The following is a 22,228-nucleotide window of genomic DNA, read 5'->3' on the forward strand; positions in this document are numbered from 1 at the left end:
TACAGCAGAGATAGAAGGCTATGAAATGCAATACTCAACCTTCATAGTCCTCTTCCACTTAAGTCCTATTCCATTAAACATGGCCATGTTATCCAAAAGAGCAACTGGCAAAAATGAAGATCAGTGGTTCATCATGAAAGCGATTAGATTACAGATTGATACTGACATTGTGTTTTCAGGAAAATTTACCATAAGAAAAAAGCCTTTCATTTTTAAATAAACGTATATAAACAGGTAAAAATAAAACAGAAATTCCTGTGAAATATAAAAAGTTATTATTTAAGTATATGTTGTTTTGTCTCCAAGGTCCAAGCATTGTTAACTGTAATATTCTGTTGTCCCAGCAATAGATCAAGCTAAGTAACTATTTGTGTTTTATAACAGCGGCAGCTCAGTATGTTTCCCCTAACTTAATAAATAGTAACATAAAGTAAAATACAATTTTGGATAGAAATCAATCCAGGCACTGAAAACATTATTAACATCAACATATGAGGACACATGTTTTTTCAAGTCAAGCTTTTCAAAATGCACTCATTTATTCATTAAAGCACAAATTCCTCTGTATATGGCATGTGTACCATGCACGAAGCAATAGGATAGAGTGCGGAAAGACCCCTGGAGTAGGTGATTTGGGTTCTAGTCCTGACTATAGTACTTACATTTTTTTTGCAACACAGCTTTTGTAAATCATTTCTGAGTTTGGGTTTTGTTATTTGCACATTGGGTTGTTGTGAAGTTCAAAAGACATATTAAATGTGGAAACTCCCTTGCTAACTGTGAAAGCACTAAATAAGTGCAAGGTGAGAGCCTCAAGGGAACTCAAGAGCCTAGTAAAAACCCCACCGATTAGAGTTCTCTCTTTTAGAACATTGGTTATAGATATCCAACATGTACTTGGGGGTTAGCAATATTTTCTTCTTCTAAACCTAAGAAATGAGTTATCCTACTCTGGAATTGGTGTATCAGCATTACAGGGGAAGATCTCCCCCAAAGTTAACAATATTCCTTACTCTATCCTGGTCCTCTGTCAAAAATTAGTTGAGATAGATGTCATCTATCTGGGAAATACCATGTCACAGATTCAAGACATACAATAAAAACAGGAGGCAAAAGTGGACTCTGATTTCTCTCTTAGAATAAATTTCTAGAGGTGAAGTTAGTAGACCAGATTCTTGATATACATAACTAAATAATGTCCTTCAGAGAGGTGGTAAAAATTTATACTCCTCAAAAATATTCGCAATATTCCTGATTACCAGTTTGGCTCACCTTTTACTGTCTTTCCTAATTTAATACCTCATAATTCACAAGACTTAACTACTTTCCTTCCCCACACAGTGTAACATCTGTCAGGATACGCATGACAGAATGGAACAGGCTGAGTATTTAAATGTGCCTTCAATGGCTCACTACTCTCAGGATAAATCCAAATTTTTAATAATTTGTACACTCTGAGTCAAAGTGATGGTCTCTTCTTCCTTCTCTAGGTTCATCTCTCACTACCAACTACCCTCTCGAATAGGCCATCTGTCCCTCATCTTCAAACTTTTGTTCAGGGTATTACTTATGACTGGAACACCAGATTCTAGAAGAAGCTCAGTGCTCATACAGCTCTTCTGAATAGTGGTAATAACAAAAGTGGTCCCCTTTCAAACAACTAAGAGTGCTGATTTCAGGCTGACTCTGAATGTCTAGGGAAAAAAAAATAATTCAATAGATCAGTCATTCAATGGAGCAGATTCTGACACAGGCACTAGTGTCTTAGAAAGAGACTTGAGAGTATGTAACTGGGGAGAAGGGAGGGTAAAGAATGAGGCACCTAGGAGTGCTAATGACACTACAGTCCAAATAAAAACATTTTTCTATACTCTAGTTTTATGAAAGAGCTATAGAATAAGTAGATGATTTAAGAGATTTGCTCAGAGAAACAACTCAATTGTAAGTTATTAAATCTTTCACATTTTGAATGCCTAGATGGTATACCTTCTACAGCAGAAGCAGATTAAATTTTTTTTTGATATTTTAAGCATTAAGCACAGTAATTCAAATTACTTAAAAACTTGCAGTCCATGTTTTTCAAGGGCTCCTAGTAAGAAGCTATAGTTCCAGTGACACAACAAACTCCTTTTAACCAAAATGGTTTAAAATGCATAATTTCGTGGATTGAATGTTCTTGCTGACATGATTCTCAGCTTCCACATGGCCATTATCCTAGTTTCTCATCATCCATATGGCCTGGACTTAATGGCCCTGCTTTTGATCTCTCAAATGATGCTCTGCACTAGAGAGATCCAACAGGCCGATTTGATCATGCAAGTTCCCAGTTCAAAATTATTCAATAGTTCTTTATTACTGCAGGAAAGAACCTAAGTACTTTATCATACAATTCCTGATCTAACCTTTACCTGTGTCTCCAGGCCCATCTACTACCCCTTCCTCATGCCACTTCCTCCAATTGTTAATACACCAGCAATTATAAGCCACACGAAATCCTTGGAACATGCCACATTCTTACACATTTTTAGTGTACCTGCATATGCCTTTGCACTAAAATACTGCTACTTATATTTTATTCTTCATTCAAATGCTCCCCACTCTGAAGCCTTTTCTCACTTCCCCTAAAGACTAAGGCTCTATTTCTCCTATGTTCATCTTCTACTTTCTGCACCCACCCATTACAACAGTTAAGTTATACTGGGACTCTCAGCATGTCTTTCTCCCCATATAATGGTGTGTCATGTCTTCCCATTTTACCTCTAGCTCTCCTCTCCATGTCTAGCAAATAATAGATGCTCATTTTTCAAATGGAATCATGACTATATTAAAACTGTATCTTTAATGTTGAATTTTGCAGCTATCTGTGCATTGCATAGTATCACACTGATGATTAATCAGCTATTTATTATTGTTCTCCATCAATTTTGTGCATATTAAGTTATGCCATTAAAAATCCAACGTGCTATAACTATGGACTCATTGAACACATAAACTTAGGAAAATAATCAATTACCCATCATTTTTTAAGGGTATAAACTTTAAAGTTAGGCTCTTTTGTGAAAATCTAGTAAAAGGATAAAAATAACCTAGACTTTACCCAAAAGAGTCACTTGCCAGTCTTTCAACAAAAACTGTATCAAAGAGTCTTTGAAATTTTACTTACATGGTATAGTGTGGTCTCTGGCACAGGAGTGCCCATGATGTCTTGTCTCAGTGCATCCATTTGTAAACTAGGTAGCAATGAATAGTGAGTTGGGCTATTACTCTTATCACCCTTCTTTTTTGACTTCTTCCCTGTGTCCTTTTTGCTGTTTCTCTGAAACATGTATTCTTCTTGAGCAATCTTTTCATTGCTCATATACCGAAGTAGAGAGTTTTCTATATAAAAAGAGATAAATACACCAATGTAAATACACAAATACACCAAATTTACCATTCTTTCTCAATTGTGCTATTATTAGGTTGGCGCAAAAATAACTGCGGTTTTCCCATCCCTTTTAATCGCAAGAACCGCAATTACTTTTGCCCCAACCTAATATATTTCATTTCAGAACTTTAACTTGATTTAATTTATAAAATATGTAGTGAAATACGGTATATCTTAATTATTTGGTATGATAAGACAATTAAAAGTAGACAGTCGATAGATTATTTCTCCAAGTTTTAGCTTTGGACCAACTACATTAGAATCATCTCTGGAACTTGAATCAGAAGTTCTAGGTGTGTGGCTTATAAAATTTGTAACAAGCTCCCTCATGGGGATTTTGCCAAAGCCTGATAACAAACACTGGCCTGTGGTATGCAAGGTAGCATGCTTGGAGAAGTTGAGGCCCACACTGAGAACCAATAGTCAGGAAATTTCGTTCAGGAATTCTATGCTTAAATTGGTAGTCAGCACTTAGTACTTCACATGGTCCCCCTCCCCACCAACAAAAGTCACTAAAATATGAAGTCTCAAAACAGTGACTCTGAGATAGCATGTGATAAACATTTCTCTTTTGTATTCTTCTTGATTTATTCTATAGAACAAATGAGATCAGAAATTGAAGATTGGAAAATGGAGTGAATACACAGATATAAAGGAATCTGTCAATTTCTGTATTTATCAACATTTTCAGAAATGCTCACTCCATAAAACAAGTATTAAGAAGACTAATGAACCAGATATTCATGCTTGCTTTTCCATATGGTCTGCGGATCTGTGCAGTAATAAAATAAATTCTGTAAACTGGCTAGAAGTAACAAGAAAACGGGTCAAACATATCATGAAGGAAGCTTAGTGAACTTACATTCTATGAATAGTTTTTTGTTTTGATTTGTTTTATTTTCCACCTATGACCTTACGGCTCTCTACTGCAGAAAGTGGAAGTAGCAGCATGACCCACTGGACCCACCATACCCACACTTGATCAAATCCTTTAGTAGGGAAACTTTCAGTTGCTTTCTATTGCTTATCTCTATAGCAGGATAAGTGAACATAAAAACTTACTTTTGGTAGATCCTTCAAGAGTAGCCCACCCCCATGTAAGAAGAAAACTCTGAACAGCAAACAGAACAGGAAAAAAAAAGCAAAGTTTTTTTTTTTGTTTTTTTCCTTCTATTTCTACATGGTTTTTGTTAGAAGTCACTGGCCCGGTTTCCATTAGTTTTTAACCCATGTGCTTCAATGCTCATTTTTAGGTTGATTCCATACAAAATTGGTGAGGTTGCATTGCAGACTGATGAGGACTGATGATAAACTCTTCCTATTCACTGAACCTATTTTATGCAGTTTCACACTTCCGACCTTGTGTTTCAAATATTAACTTTCAAGTAACAATCAGATATTTACTTTTAACACCGTACTTATGTACCTGGAATCCCTTAGTAGGCATTCAGAGACAATATCTGTTTAATAATGGGTCAAGATAGTCCAATGTTGGTCTTACTTGGTTTTGTTGCATAATAAAGTCAATGATAGAATAAGTTTTCCACTGAAGCCATAGCAATCTATTTAGAGAACATTTAAATTTGCTTATTGTTCAAACAACCCAGCCTACACTGAAATTCTAGAACACTTACCTCTTCTACTATCTCTCTTCATCTTATTTGGATCTTCATAGTCCCCCACCCAATTATATTCCACTGGCATAGATATAGGTCGTAGCTTGCCTAAACACAGAGAACAAAGTTCACATCACATTGTTTTTCTTCCCCATGTCTGCTCAAACTTACACTGATTTTTAGCTAAGGTCTACCAAACACATTCACTCTTATGCAACATTATGGTTGGCATTTGTGTAGATGGAGAAAATGTGTTTTGAGCCAGAAGGTGAAACTGCCTATTGGCCAGGTGATAAAGCAAACTTAAGGTACTTTTTATAAATAATAATTAATAGCCTAGGTTAGCTCTCTTAGGAACCCCAGACTTTAAGGGTATAGTTTCTTTTTTTTTTTTTTTTTTTAACAAAGAAGATAATCATATAAGTGATTTTACTCAGTAACTGGATCTCTATCTTATTTCTTAGTGCCCAAGTGTCTATATCTTGATAGCCAACCTCCAAGATGGTAGCTTTCTGTGTTTAACCTGACTACCAGTCATTAACCCACTGTTTCATGTTGGAACACCACAAGAATAACTTTATATCTTTGCTGCTTCCTATCTCCTATCACCATACATTTTGGACACCACCATGTCTCAAAAATATGGTTAGATTCTCTTTCATGTCCTATAGCTGAGTCTGCTGCTAAGCATCTCTTTTGCTACAGTAAGCCTGTCCAGTATATAGATCCAAGTAATCACAGCTTTGGTTTGTCCCATATCCCCCTGGGTCTGTATCCTTACTAAACAGCATTTCACTTCAGCAAGGAGAACTCATGGCAAATACTTCAATAATAACTTTTATTTTGGTGAGGCTGTAGTATATTATTTCTGTTCCACTTGAAATTCCTGAAGCCTAAAACAGCCAAAGAAAATAATTCAAAAGTTTTAACAGGATACCTAGCACAATGCCTGGCATGAAATAGTTGCTTACTGAATTTCTAGTGAATGAAAAGCAGAGACTCACACAGGACTGGATCGTACAAATAATAATGGTTATTATGATTATGATAATAGTACAAACATTTATATGTCATTTGCCATATAGCACATAGTAACAGTTTTATAAGGATTAAATTGTTTACTCTTGATAATTCAGAGAAATATACTATCACTATCCTCATTTTAACTGATGAGGAAACTAAGGTTATATAACTTGCCCAAGGACATATACCTGTTAAGTACATAGTATCAGGATTCAAACCCAGGCACTCACACTTACTTCTGTCATAATTCTTGGTGACTTCAATATTCACCCTCTGAGAGTCTGGTCTTTCAGTTTCTTGAGGTTCTCTCTCACACTCATTCCTATGGTCATATGCTTAGTCTCATCAGCAAAGGTTGCAATCCCTTTAAATATCCAACTTACCAACTACCACCTTTTGTATTTCTAGCACTCTACCTACAGTACTCCAAGTCCAACAATTCTTCCTCCTTTAATGTATTAATACCTATCATACTACTTTTCAGTATCTATCAGTCACCTTCTGTCCCTGAAACTTCCCTCCTTGTCCAGCTAAATTTTATGATTATTATAATCATTCAATATGTTTTAAAAAATTCTGTTAGGAGAATTCTAATTCTGTTCTTAAGGAAAATGTATCAATCTTATGGCTTCTTATTGTTAACACTGATACAGTTTAGTCTGTTTTGCTAAGCTCTTTTAAAAGATTAACTAGACATGATAAAATTATTAATGAGCCAAAAATGTAGTATTTAATGGCTTCCTTTTAAGGTATGCAAACAACTTTGTAAATGATCACCTAATATTCCAAATTCTCCATCAGTATATCTCTGCTCTTTTACACAGAGGGAATTTGAGTGAGATGATCTGAGGCAGGATAGGTAGTCAAGGAAGTAAACATGTCCTCACACGACAACCATACAGTTAACACAATAAGCCCCAGCATTCACACTGTAGTCCAGCTCATTCAAACACAGCTATCTACAGTAGGGAATTTCCCCTGCAGGGAGCACATGCATTTTGATTACACCTGTCCTCAGACTGACCCTTTGCTCATTATAATAGTAAACAACACACCCCTGGACAGAGATTTAAGATGCTAATGAGACATGCAATGTATGAACAAGCATGTACAGCTACTATGCATGTGCACCCAGAGGACCACCAAGAATATGCTTACTAGCAACACCTCTTCCCATTCCTTTATGAATAATTATGTAAGACTCTCACAAAGGGAGTCTCCCTAGTGCCAGTATTGGTGGTCTCATCCTTAGGAGCAGCTCGCCCTGAATCCTCTCTCAGGGTGTACTGTCTATTCTGTATCTAACTTTCATAACATTCTTTGTCCTTTGCAATAAATTGCTCTATGCAACATCTCCTTTGCTGTGGGTCTCTCATTTAAATTCTTTTAAGCTAAGAAGAACCGAGGTCTCACAACAGCCATCTACAGATCCAGGTCAATATTCTGCCCATCGAAAGTAGGGTAAGGGTTTGAGGGAAGGTCTCCTTTTGTTATGTCTATTCCCACCACTTTGCATAATCAGTCCTCCAGATTTTCAATGTTATGAAGGTCGTATTTTCAAAATATCTACAATTTATTTCTTTAGGATCTGGTTTTAAAAATAAACTCTACTTCAGCATGGGCACTGAAACTGAAGCAATTAACAGCTCTAGCACTGTTTTTACATGTCACCAAAAAATCCTTTGAAAAGTGAAAATCCAATAAATAAGCAGTTAATTGTTTTACTTGCTCTATATGTTATATATATTAAAAAGCTAGTTAGATATTTTTTGAAAATTGGTTGTTTGGAATCAAACATATATGCACAAAAACAACAAAAAGAAACATACTTCACACACAGAATATGAAATACATAATTGTATTCATTGTATTTTGTGTCATCTCTGAAATTCTAATGGAGCTAAGTCATTGAAGAATGTAATTAAGCCCTTGATATGTCTGGTTATATAATTAGCCATAGAAACAATTATGCAGAAGATTTTTAACACTGACTTTTCCGGGGATGACTTTTTTTTTTTTTAAACAGAATTATACTGTATACTACTAATGCACAATTGAAGGAAAACATACTAAATTAGAAAAAAATTGAGAGAAAAAGCTTTACTGACATTTACTTTTGGAGAACATCAAGGTTTTGCTTTTATTAGTTATAAAACTATAGATTCAGCAATGCAAATAAAAATAAGTACTTTTAAAAATAAAGTATATTATTGATTTAGGTAGAACAAATAATGTTGCTTATAAGTACTGATTTTTAATTGTCCTAAAATATTGAAGTAGACTTAATAAAGCAGTTAAACCAGTAACATAAGGTAACATTCTTGTATAAACATCAGTCCATGGCAGATTGAAAAACAGACCATGGCTTAAATTATTTCTAATTCCAAATATACAGATCATTGATTACAGCTTGAAAATATGTTTGCTATTACATGTATATACAGCAGCATTTTAATTTCACAGGACAGCAAAGTTCAAATGGAAAGATAACTTTATGATTCAATGTTTTAGTGCTGTTGGTAAAAAACAAGGGAAACAAAACACCAAAGGTAAGAGTACTATAAGCATTATAGACTTAAATCAAATATACACTATTATTAATACATGCAAAATATTTTTATACTCATATGACTTTGTAAGGCTTTAATACAAAGCCTTACAATGGATTGGTTGTATCCATTGGTTTACAATGGATTGGTTTAATAAAATTAAATACATCTGACCCATTCCTGTGTAAATGTACATAAATAAAACACAAATCTCTGAAAAGTAATCTGGAAAAGTTTAAGACATGTCTTTACATAGTAATACTTATATTGGTTTTTGAAGTTGTAAAGTTAAGATGACTAATTCATGATAAGAATAATAACAGCAAAGAATATAATCAAGAAAATGAGGATTAGAGCCCATTTAACAATTTTTGCTGACCACTTCTTAATGTTTTATTCCTTTAAGTATAAAGCATGTATTAATTGCAGAGTTCATTTGGCATCCTATCATAAGCCTTGTGATACCACTGTGCTAGTGCCTCATAATATAACCATTATTTTATTTGGTTTTTAATATCTGTTGCACATCTAGAGTTTTTTAATTGGTGCCTCCATAGAGGCAGGAATTTTGTGCTGTATTTCTTACTGTATTCTAATAAATGTGGTAAAGGTAAAAGATAAATATTTTTATAGAGGCACACAGAAAAAAAGATAAATATTTTTTGGATTTTGTCTGAATTTTATTATGATATTAATGGCAAGCAGCTTCTTAAGAATTATGGGCTATATTCAGCTGCAAGTAAGCAAATGGAACACAAAACACAATTTTAAGAATATAGACAATGATGAAGTGCTATATAATGATATATCCTAATTACTGTATTTTAATACAAAATTGCTATGCTTGAATGTTAGTGTACAACATTGCTTGAAAATAAACTAATTTTTACCTCAGATAACAAAGCATTTTAGGTGATATCACAAATGCTACAATCCCCTTTGGCAGAGTTAACTGCTCACTCTGTTGGGCTCCCTAAGCTTTTTCCTGGTGCCTTTAGCATATATACAATACTTATTATGCTGTATTGTGACATTAGGAAGATCTCAAACTACTGGGTTGCTCATTGGATCCTATTCCCTCTGACCTACTCAAGGGCATGCCTTGAGCAATCCTCCCTTCTTTCTCCTGCATCATCAACTTTTCTCTTTCTACTCAGTCATTCCTATTAGCATATAAACATGCTGTAATTTCTCCATCTGTTTTTAAAAAAGTAACTCTCCTCACCCCACAAACCTCTACCCAGCTACCACCTTTTTTGTTCCCCTTTACAGAAAACCTTGTAGAAAGCTTCTTTATATTTGTAGCCCCCAATTCTTCTCCTCCTCTTCTCTCTTGAATCTTCTCTGATTAAGCTCTTGCCCCCACTATTCCATCAAAACTGCTATTGTCAAGGTTTTTAGGGCCCCCATATTGCTAAATCCAATAGACAATTCTCAGAGTCCTTGACTTTTCTGATGTATCTGTAACATTAGCACCGATTATTACTCCTTCCTTGAAACACTTTCCTTACCCGGCACCCTAGGACTCTGTCTTCTGGTTTTCCTCTCTTCTTATCATAAATTCACATGCATCCTTCAGAGCTAAGCAAAAATGTCATTTCCTTAAGGATACAATCCTTGGCCTCTCATTCTAGGTCAGGATTCTCTGTGTTTGTCTCCTTTCCTCTCAAAGTTCTTCTCTGTAGCATGACAATTATAGTCATGTAAGTATTTATTAATTTAGTTACTTGAATTCTGTCATCCTTCTAGACTGTAAATTTCATGGGGGAAGACAGACTTTTCTACCGTCTACTGTGGTATCTCCCACACTTAGCACAGTACCTTAAACACAGTAACTGCTCAATATTTAACTGATTGCATGTTAAGAAAGTAAATAGGGGACTTTCCTCAGACACTAGACCAAAAAGGATCCAAGCTATATCATTAGTTTCTATTTTCACAGTTTCTTTCCCTTTCCTTCCTTCTAATTTTCCATTTCCTTATTTTCCTCCCTCTTCCTTCCTTCTAAGGCAAGTATGTTACCCTCACTAATTCTCTTCATTTTTTTGACAAATTGAGCTTTACAGAACTGTTTGGCAATCAAGTCAGAACTAGTTCTGTCTCTTGATTTCTTATCTACAAACATTCCCATGTTAAGTTGTCTGTTGAAACACCACTGAATTGCTGTCTTTTTCATTTGTATCGCTTTTAAAAACTCTCTAAAAACATGCTAGTCATTACGTTTCGGAGTAATAAACAGCACCTGAGAAGCAATCTTCTCTTACAGTTGTCAAAGGTTTAAAAAAAATTTCAAAGAAATTTCTCCATAAGTCTGACATGCCCTTTAAGGCTCACAACAAAGCTTTCTCTAGAGTCTCAGAAAAAGTATACGCATATACACATCTGTTCTGAATATTTTAGCCAATATTTTGATGAAAATGAGTATAGTAAGTAAAGTTAAGCTATATGCTTGTCACATATACCCATCAAAAACCCCACATACCAGACAGAAAAATTACTTTCAGATGGCTGACTGAATTTCTAGGAAAACATCCTGGGGTTATTTAAGGTAGAGAATCACACATTTAAAGAGGCAGTAAAACTGAATTAAATGGAAAGTCAGTAATTTTTAAAGGATAATGGTAACATATCTGGATCCAGTAAAATAAGTAAGAATGAACAATCTGATCTTTATAGCCATGTTTTAAAAATTTCATCTCTGGATAAAAGAGGTTGAAGAAATTGGTTTGTAAACATTTCAATGTGAGGATTATTTAAGGATTACCTTTAATGACTTATAAACAATACAAATCAAATATAAACTCTGTACTGATTAACTTAAAATCTTTTCGGTTTCACTGATGCAGAACAAAACCAGTTAAAATCTCATTTCCAAAATAACCCCATAAAAAAAGTGGGCAAAGGGCATGAACAGACACTTTTCAAAAGAAGACATACATGCTGCCAACAATCATATGGAAAAAAGCTCAACATCGCCAATCATTAGGGAAATGCAAATCAAAACCACAGTCATCATCTCACACCTGTCAGAATGGCTATTACTAAAAAGGGAAAAAAAAAAAAAAGAAAAACAGATGTTGGCGAGGTTGTGGGAAAAAAAGGAACTCTTATACACTGTTGGTGGGGTATAAATTGGTTTAGCCATTGTGGAAGACAGTGTGGTAATTCCTCAAAGACCTAAAGACAGAAATACTATTGGACCCAGCAATCCTATTACTGGGTATATACCGACAAGAATAGAAGTCACTCTATTATAAAGACATATGTATGTGTATGTTCATTGCAGCACTATTCACAATAACAAAGACATGGAATCAACATACATGCTCATCAATGATAGACTAAAGAAAATGTGGCACATATAAACCATGGAATACTATGTAGTCATAAAAAAGAACAAGATCATGTTCTTTGCAGGGACATGGATGGAGCTGGAGGCCATTATCCTTAGCAAACTAACACAGGAACAGAAAACCAAATGCTGCATGTTCTCACTTACAAGTGGGAGCTAAATGATGAGAACACATGGATACACAGAGGGGAACCACATGCATTGGGGCCTTTTGGAGGGTGGAAGGTGGGAAGAGGGAGAGGATCAAGAAAAACAACTAACGGGTACTAGTCTAAACACCTGAGTAATAAAATAATCTGTACAACTAACCCCATGACACAGGTTTACCCATGTAACAATCCCACACTTGTACCTCTAAACTTACAATAAAAGTTAAAAAAAATCATTTCCAAGAATAAGCTCCATTGTGGTTGTGTATTTTCCTATTGCTTTCTAAAAGTGATATATACCTTAAATGGGGAATAACATGAAAGAATTGCTAAAGGAGAACATACTGAACTGTGTCAAAAATTATGTGGCACTTTTAACACTTAATTCCAAGGCTAATTATATTTTGAACCAAATTACCTTTTGTAAGTATTCCACCAGAAGAGGAAACAAGCTATACATACACATTGGAGTTTGGAAATGTGTTGAAATAGTTGAAATAGTTGAAATGTTGTCTCCGTGCATAGAGACAATTTCTCTACATTAGAGGGTTGTGGGAGGAATGAGAAAGGATTTAGATGATTTAAATACTGTTTAAGTGGCAAAAGAGTTCTGGGTCCTCTGAAGGCTCTGGTTGGTATAAAATGAGCTAGGCTAAAATACTTGTCTCTTTGCTGTGCTCAGCATTGATATAAATGTGAACAACAAAGATGACAGAGGCATGTAAATATTATTGGTTAAAAGCATGCAGTTCTCAAGTTAAAGAACTGCAAATTAAAGCAGTCTAGTTTTAAAAAATTTTAGTAGTGTGTCTTGCAAATCCTATCAGCATATGGAAGACAGTCACTCTTTCTCATGAAAAGTAAAAAAAGATAATAAGGTAACTAGTTGAATATTATTTGAAAATAAATGACATCTTGTAATAACTTTACAATTCCTTTCACCTATTTTTCTGAGACCATAACTTGTTAGTGAAGCCAGCAAGAAAGGTGGAGATGAAAAACTTAAGACAGACCAAAGTTGTTTTTCTTTTTGTAATGGAAGCATCACTTTTATTGATAATTTAGGGCCATAATGGACACGTTCACAGAACAAAAATAAGACAATTCGAAGACAATGGAGTGTAAACGTACAGTACACAGGTTAATACTCTTCACCCTCATCCTCTCCCTGATTTCACAGATAATCTGATTTCACAGATATTCAGTGAAAAAAAACTGTAAGGAAGTTTCAGGGTAATAAACAGTTGGAGTCAGTCCATGAATACAGACTTTCAAGTTCCTATCCCAGACCTCTTTTCACTACATCAAATTGCCTCAGTGATGTATCATTCAAGACCATTAGACAAAAATCCAATTAATTTTTCTTCAAAAATTTAATGGCATGTATGATTACTGTTTTTTGTTTGTTTGTTTAAGTGTCCTCACAGCCAGTTTGCAACTCTTGCAAAATACTAAGGCTATGTGAACAACTAATGGAGGATTAGAGCATAAACTGTGGATGCAACTTTTTGTTTGTGGTACAATACCTTAACAATGATGGCAAATAAATTGGTATGACATGATGTGTTGCTTACAAAACAATGCTAAGTTGTCATATGTACATTTTAAAATGGTTGTATACTGTTTTAATTATTTGCTCTAATGTCTCCAGTGATTTGTGTTTAATTTTTACTTATCTCTTTTTGAACACAGAATATTACACCTGACATTTTCTATCTCCTAGGGTCTACTTCTTCCATGATTTCTGGCAAATTGTTTTGCAGTGATAGCAGTAATTCCACAAGTGACTTGAAGTATAGAACACCATGTAATGATCTTTCTAGACAGTTTTTCTTACTTTCGTTTGAACTTTCATCATAAACAAGATTTACTCTAGAAAGTAGTTTACATATGGCTTTTCTACAAGATAAGAATGAAGAATGAAGATGACATTCAATAATCCAACTGCTGGGCAGGCTTAAATATTGAGAACAGAGGTTGTTCTATATGCTTAACTGTAAGTCAGCTGTTTGGAACCTAAGACACAAAGAAATCGTATCATTGGTAGTTGGGTCTTTCAGAAGAGCTGCAAAAGTCTTTTACAATATTTTCCAAAATACATTCCATAAAACATTAGTTCCATTGGGAAGCAGGTTAAGTATTATGTGACCAAAAAAGGGATTTAATATACAAACACATTTGGGAAACAGTAAATTAACCAAAATTCAACAAAACCTTCAAAGATGTAGTATGTGAATGTGAATTTATTAATCTCCAAGAGGGGCCTAAAATATGTAAAACTTCCCAATCTTATTTAACAATATAACCTCTTTCTTCTATCGGCTATCTTTCAGAACTGGTGGTCTGAAGAACATATTTAGGAAATTGCCAGATTACTTAAGTCATATTGTGATCTGAAAGCTAACATGAATAGCCCTATTTAAATTTTACCTAGATAGCATTTATTATAGTTTTTTCTTTTTTCTCATGGGGGAAAATGTATTCTGATTTTGACTAGGGATAAACATATTGTCTCTTGCTCCAGGGGATGTCATGATTAGATTTTCTATTGTAGAACAGGTTAGGTAATCTCAGACGCTCACAACCTTAAACAAACACTTCCGTCCAGAGAATATGCTAACTGTGAATAAATGTTGGTGTATCCTTCCAGGGCAGTAACTTCCCAGGTTCTTTCAATTAAAAAATTATAAGGCAATCAGCTCTGTGCCATACAAGGTCTCTGACTTTGATTTTCTAGTATCTGCTTCTGTATTCAATTTATTTGTAAATTGATTCTTAAGTTAGCCAGGGTTTCTCAGACATTTCAGGCCAGATCGTTCTTGTTGGGTGCTGTCCTGAGCACTGCAGGATGTTTAGTAGCATCTTTGGTCTCTACCCATTAGATGCCAGTAGCAACTTCCCACCACAAATTTGACAACAAAATTGTCCCTGGAAATTGCCGAATGTCCCCTAGGGGACAATACTGAACCCAGAGAATCACTGAGTGAGACTGTTTCTCGTCTTGGCTTTCCCATTCTGTTTATAAGGGAACACTATTTCATCTAGTTGGTAGCCTTTTGATTAATTCATCTGAAGAGGTTCCCCCCACTTATAGTTGCATCAGCTATGTTTATTTGGTTTGCTAATCCTTCTATTTTATATACATATTAATACCCTCAAACTTTATTAAAAGTTATTTTTCTTTTTTTTAAATTATACTTTAAGTTTTGGGATACATGTGCAGAATGTGTAGGTTTTGTTAAATAGGTATACACGTGTCATGGTGGTTTGCTGCACCCATCAACCCGTCATCTACATAATGCTATCCTTCCCCTGGTCCCCCACCCCCCGAAAGGACCTGGTGTGTGATGTTCCCCTCCGTGTGTCCGTGTGTTTTCATTGTTCAACTCCCACTTATAAGTGAGAACCTGTGGTGTTTGGTTTTCTTTTCCTGTGTTAGTTTGCTGAGAATGATGGTTTCCAGCTTCATCCATGTCCCTGCAAAGGACATAAACTCATCCCTTTTTTTTTTTGAGACGGAATCTCGCTCTGTTGCCCAGGCTGGAGTGCAGCTGCACGATCTCAGCTCACTGCAATCTCTGCTTCCCAGGTTGAAGCAATTCTCCTGTCTCAGCCTCTCAAGTAGCTGGGATTACAGGCACATGCTGCCACACCTGGCTAATTTTTTGTATTTTTAGTAGAGACAGGGTTCCACCATGTTGCCCAGGCTGGTCTCAAACTCCTGAGCTCAGGCAATCAACCCACCTCTCTCTCCCAAAGTGTTGTGATTACAGGCGTGAGCTACTGCACCCCACAAACTGATCCTTTTTTGTGGTTGCATAGTATTCCATGGTGTGTATGTGCCACATTTTCTTTATCCAGTTTATCATTGATGGGCACTTGGGTTGGTTCCAAGTCTTTGCTATTGGGCATAGTGCTGCAATAAACATACGTGTGCATGTGTCTTTATAACGGAATGATTTATTATCCTTTGGGTATATACCCAGTAATGGGATTGCTGGGTCAAATGGTATTTCTGGTTCCAGATCCTTGAGGAATTGCCACACTGTCTTCTACAATGGTTGAACTAATTTACATGCCCACCAACAGTGTAAAAGTGTTCCTATTTCTCCACATCCTCTCCAGCACCTGCTGTTTCCTGACTTTTTAATGATCACCATTCTAACTGGCCTGAGATGGTATCTCACTGTGGTTTTAATTTGCATTTCTCTAATGACCAGTGATGATGAGTTTTTTTTTCGTATGTTTTTCTGCCGCATAAATGTCTTCTTTTGAGAAGTGTCTGTTCATATCCTTTGCCCACTTTTTGATGGGGTTGTTTGTTTTCCTGTACATTTGTTTAAGTTCCTTGCAGATTCTGGATATTAGCCCTTTGTCAGATGAGTAGATTGCAAAAATTTTCTCCCATTCTGTAGGTTGCCTGTTCACTCTAATAGTAGTTTCTTTTCGTGTGCAGAAGCTCGTTAGTTTAATTAGATCCCATTTGTCTATTTTGGCTTTTGTTGCCATTGCTTTTGGTGTTTTAGTCATGAAGTCTTTGCCCATGCCTATGTCCTGAATGGTATTGCCTAGGTTTTCTTCTAGGGTTTTCATGGTTTTAGGTCTTACATTTAAGTGTTTAATCCATCTTGAGTTAATTTTTCTATAAGGTATAAGGAAGGGGTCCAGTTTCAGTTTTCTGCATATGGGTAGCCAGTTTTCCCAGCACCATTTATTAAATAGGAAATGCTTTCCCCAGTGCTTGTTTTTGTCAGGCTTATCAAAGATCACATGGTTGTAGATGTGTGGCATTATTTCTGAGGCCTCTATTCTGTTCCATTGGTCTATATATCTCTTTTGATACCAGTACATGCTGTTTTGGTTACTGTAAGCTTGTAGTATAGTTTGAAGTCAGGTAGTGTGATGCCTCCAGCTTTGTTCTTTTTGCTTAGGATTGTCCTGGGCATATGGGCTCTTTTTTGGTTCCATATGAAATCTAAAGTAGTTTTTTTCTAAGTCTGTGAAGAAAGTCAATGGTAGCTTGATGGGGACAGCGTTGAATCCATAAATTACTTTGGGCAGTATGGCCATTTTCATGATATTGATTCTTCCTATCCACGAGCATGGAATGTTTTTCCATTTGTTTATGTCCTTTTTGATTTCCTTGAGCAGTGGTTTGTAGTTCTCCTTGAAGAGGTCTTTCACATCCCTTGTAAGTTGGATTCCTAGGTATTTTATTCTCTTTGTAGCAATTGTGAATGGGAGCCCACTCATGATTTGGCTCTCTATTATTGGTGTATGGGAATGCTTGCGATTTTTGCACATTGATTTTGTATCCTGAGGCTTTGGTGGAGTTGCTTATCAGCTTAAGGAGATTTTGGACTGAGATGATGGAGTTTTCTAAATATACAATCATGTCATCTGCAAACAGGAACAAATTGACTTCCTCTCTTCCTATTTGAATACCATTATTTCTTTCTCTTGCCTGATGACCCTGGCCAGAGCTTCCAATACTATGCTGAATAGGAGTGGTGAGAGAGGGCATCCTTGTCTTATGCTGGTTTTCAAAGGGAATACTTCCAGCTTTTGCCCATTCAGTATGATATTGGCTGTGGGTTTGTCATAAATAGCTCTTATTATTTTGAGATACGTTCCATCAATACCTATTTTATTGAGAGTTTTTAGCACAAAATTCAGCATGCTGAATTTTATCAAAGGCCTTTTCTGCATCTATTGAAAAAATCATGTGGTTTTTGTCATTGGTTCTGTTTCTGTGACGGATTATGTTTATTTATTTGTGTATGTTGAACCAGCCTTGCATCCCAGGGATGAAGCTGACTTGATCGTGGTGGATAAGCTTTGAGATGTGCTGCTGGATTTGGTTTGCCAGTATTTTATCGAGGATTTTTGCATCAATGTTCACCAGTGATACTGGCCTGAAATTTTCTTTTTTTGTTGTGTCTCTGCCAGGTTTTGGTATCAGGATGATGCTGGCCTCATGAAACGAGCTAGGGAGGAGTCCCTCTTTTTCTATTGTACGGAATAGTTTCAGAAGAAATGGTACCAGCTCCTCCTTGTACCTCAGGTACAATTCGGCTGTGAATATGTCTGGTCCTGGGCTTTTTTTGGTTGGTAGGCTATTAATTTCAGAACTTGTTATTGGTCTATTTAGGGAGTCAACTTCTTCCTGGTTTAGTCTTGGCAGGGTGTATGTCTCCAGGAATTTATCCATTTCTTCTAGATTTTCTAGTTTAATTGTGTAGACGTGTTTATAGTATTCTCTGATGGTAGTTTGTATTTCTGTGGGATCAGTGGTGATCTCTCCTTTATCATTATTTATTGTGTCTATTTGATTCTTCTGTTTTTTTCCTTATTATTCTGGCTAGTGGTTTATTTTGTTAATCTTTTCAAAAAAACCACCTCTTGGACTCATTGATTCTTTGAAGGGTTTTTCGTGTCTCTGTCTCCTTCAGTTCTGCTCTAATCTTAGTTATTTCTTGTCTTCTGCTAGCTTTTGAATTTGTTTGCTCTTGCTTCACTAGTTCTTTTAATTGTTATGTTAGGGTGTCGATTTTAGATCTTTCCCGTTTTCTCCTGTGGGCATTTAGTACTATAAATTTCCCTCTACACACTGCTTTAAATGCGTCCCAGAGATTCCGGTACATTGTGTGTTTGTTTTCATTGGTTTCAAAGAACTTATTTATTTGCGACTTAATTTCATTATTTACCCAGTAGTCATTCAGGAGCAGGTTGTTCAGTTTCCATGTTGTGCAGGTTTGAGTGACTGTCTTAATCCTGAGTTCTAATTTGATTGCACTGTGGTCTGAGAGACTGTTTGTTATAATTTCTGTTCTCTTGCATTTGCTGAGGAGTGTTTTACTTCCAATTCTGTGGTCAATTTTAGAATAAGTGCAATATGGTGCTGAGAAGAATGTATATTCTGTTGATTTGTGGTGGAGAGTTCTGTAGATGTCTATAAGGTCTGCTTGATCCAGATCCGAGTTAAAGTCCTGAATATCCTTGTTAATTTTCTGTCTCATTAATCTGAATAATACTGACAATGGGGTGTTAAAGGCTCCCACTATTATTGTGTAGGAGGGGAGTCTAAGTCTCTTTGTAGATCTCTAAGAATTTGCTTTATGAATCTGGGTGCTCCTGTATTGGGTGCATATATATTTAGGATAGTTAGCTCTTCTTGTTGCACTGATCCCTTTACCATTGTGCAATGCATTTGTACTTTTGATCATTGTTGGTTTATATCAGAGACTAGGATTGCAACCCCCTTTTTTTTTTTTTTTTTCTTTCCATTTGCTTGGTAAATATTCCTCCATCCCTTTATTTTGAGCCCATGTGTGTCTTTGCAGGTGAGATGGGTCTCCTGAATACGATACACCGACGGGTCTTGACTCTTTATCCAATTTGCCAGTCTGTGTCTTTTAATTGGGGCATTTAGTCTGTTTACATTTAAGGTTAATATTGTTATGTGAGAATTTTATCCTGTCATTATGATGCTAGCTGGTTATTTTGCCCATTAGTTGATGCAGTTTCTTCATAGCGTTGATGGTCTTTATAATTTGGTATGTTATCGCAGTGGCTGCTGCCAGTTTTTCCTTTCCGTATTTAGTGTTTCCTTCCAGGAGCTCTTGTAAGGCAGGCCTGGTGGTGACAAAATCTCTCAGCATTTGCTTGTCTGTAAAGGATTTTATTTCTCCTTAGTTTATGAATCTTAGTTTGGCTGGATATGAAATTCTGGGTTGAAAATTCTTTTCTTTTAGAAAGTTGAATGTTGGCCCCCACTCTCTTCTGGCTTGTAGGGTTTCTGCCAAGAGATCTGCTGTTAGTCTGATTGACTTCCCTTTGTGGGTAATCTGACCTTTCTCTCTGGCTGCCCCAACCTTTTTTTCCTTCATTTCAAACTTGGTAAATCTGATGATTATGTGTCCTGGGGTTGCTCTTCTCGAGGAGTATCTTTGTGGTTTTCTCTATATTTCCTGAATTTGAATGTTGGCCTGTCTTGCTAGGTTGGGGAAGTTCTCCTGGATAATATCCTGAAGAGTGTTTTTCAACTTGGTTCCATTCTCCCAGTTACTTTCAGTTACACCAAAAAAGACCCAATGTAGGTTTGGTCTTTTCACATAGTCTCATATTTCTTGGAGGGTTTGTTCATTCTTTTGCATTCTTTTGTCTCTAATCTTGTCTTCATGCTTTATTTCATTAAGTTGATCTTCAATCTCTGGTATCCTTTCTTCTGCTTGATTGATTCGGCTATTGACACTTGTGTATGCTTCACGAAGTTCTCATGCTGTGTTTTTCAGCTCCATCAGGTCATTTATGTTCTTCTCTAAATTGGTTATTCTAGTTAGCAATTCCTCTAACCTGTTTTCAAGGTTCTTAGCTTCCTTGCATTGGGTAAGAACATGCTTCTTTAGCTCAGGAGTTTGTTATTACCCATCTTCTGAAGCTTACTTCTGTCAATTTGTCAAACTCATTCTCCATCCAGTTTTGTTCCCTTTCTGGCAAGGAGCTATGATCCTTTGGATGAAAACAGGCATTCTGGTTTTTGGAATTTTCAGCCTTTTTGTGCTGGTTTTTCCTCATCTTCATGGATTTATCTACTTTGATCTTTGATGTTGGTGACCTTTGGATGGGGTTTTTGTGTGGATGTCCTTTTTGTTGATGTTGATGCTATTCCTTTCTGTTTGTTAGTTTTCCTTCTAACAGTTAGGCTCCTCTGGTGCAGGTCTGCTGGAGTTTGCTGGAGGTCCACTCCAGACCCTGTTTGCCTGCCTATCACCAGCAGAGGCTGCAGAACAGCAAAGATTGCTGCCTGTTCCTTCCTCTGGAAGCTTCATCCCAGAGGGGCACCCGCCAGATGCCAGCCGGAGCTCTCCTGTATGAGGTGTCTGTTGACCCCTGCTGGGAGTGTCTCCCAGTCAGGAAGCACGCGGGTTTAGGGACCCACTTAAGGAGACACTCTGTCCCTTAGTTGAGCTTGAGTGCTGTGCTGGGAGATCTGCTGCTCTTTTTAGAGCTGGCAGGCAGGAATGTTTAAGTCTGCTGAAGCTGCACCCACAGCCGCCCCTTTCCCCAGGTGCTCTGTCCCAGGGAGATGGGAGTTCTATCTATGAGCCCCTGACTGGGGCTGCTGCCTTTCTTTCAGAGATGCCCTGCCCAGAGAGGAAGAATCTAGAAGAATCTAGAGAAGAATCTAGGCAGTTTGGCTACCGTGGCTTTGCTGAGGTGTGGTGGGCTCCACCCAGTTCGAACTTCCCAGAGGCTTTGTTTACACTGTGAGGGGAAAACTGCCTACTAAAGCCTCAGTAATGGTGGATGCCCCTCCCCCCACCATGGTTGAGCATCCCAGGTCCACTTCAGACTGCCATGCTGGCAGTGAGAATTTCAAGCCAGTGGATCTTAGCTTGCTAGGCTCCATGGGGGTGGGATCCGCTGAGCAAGACTACCTGGCTCCCTGGCTTCAGCTGCCTTTCCAGGGGAATGAACAGTTCTGTCTCGCTGGCATTCCAGGTGTCAACGGGGTATGAAAAAACTCCTGCGGCTAGCTTGGTGTCTGCCCAAATAGCCACCCGGTTTTGTGCTTGAAACCCAGGGCCCTGGTGGTGTAGGCACCTGAGGGAATCTCCTGGTCTGTGGGTTGCAAAGACTGTGGGAAAAGCATAGTATCTGGGCTGGAATGCACCATTCCTCATGGCATAGTCCCTCATGGCTTCCCTTGGCTAGGGGAGGGAGTTCCCCGACCCCTTGCACTTCTAGGGTGAGGTGATGCCCCACCCTGCTTCTGCTCACTCTCCATGGGCTGCACCCACTGTCTAACCAGTCCCAATGAGATGAGCCGGGTACCTCCGTTGGAAATGCAGAAATTACCCACCTTCTGTGTTGATTTCACTGGGAGCTGCAGACTGGAGCTGTTCCTATTTGGCCATCTTGCCAGCCACCAAAAGTTCTTTTTCTTAATCTTACTGTTTTATCCATTACCTAGTACCTTGAATTCTTTCAGAATGATCTTTTCTTCCTAGGTTTAATTTCTTTAAGGCTCTTCATTTTATTTATTTTATATATTATATTATTCTTCCATTTTTTAAGCAACTAATCAAAAACTTTAAAACAATGTGGGG

The 22,228-nt window shown here is 37.0% G+C and overlaps 1 protein-coding gene across 4 annotated transcripts in view; it reads right to left on the minus strand.

Moving 5' to 3' along the window:
* CNKSR2 (connector enhancer of kinase suppressor of Ras 2) overlaps positions 1-22,228 on the minus strand; it is a 286,046-nt gene that overhangs the window by 83,740 nt on the left and 180,078 nt on the right. For 3 of the 4 annotated variants that reach the window (XM_011988029.1, XM_011988032.1, XM_011988031.1), the window contains 2 exons: positions 5,062-5,151; positions 3,164-3,378 (listed from right to left, as the gene is read on the minus strand). In XM_011988029.1, the coding sequence (XP_011843419.1) occupies positions 3,164-3,378; positions 5,062-5,151 (305 nt within the window). The remainder of the gene's footprint in view (positions 1-3,163; positions 3,379-5,061; positions 5,152-22,228) is intronic. The other variant, XM_011988030.1, reaches the window with a different exon arrangement.

This window comes from Mandrillus leucophaeus, unplaced genomic scaffold (genome assembly GCF_000951045.1).
Source record: "Mandrillus leucophaeus isolate KB7577 unplaced genomic scaffold, Mleu.le_1.0 Scaffold321, whole genome shotgun sequence".
NCBI lineage: Eukaryota > Metazoa > Chordata > Mammalia > Primates > Cercopithecidae > Mandrillus > Mandrillus leucophaeus.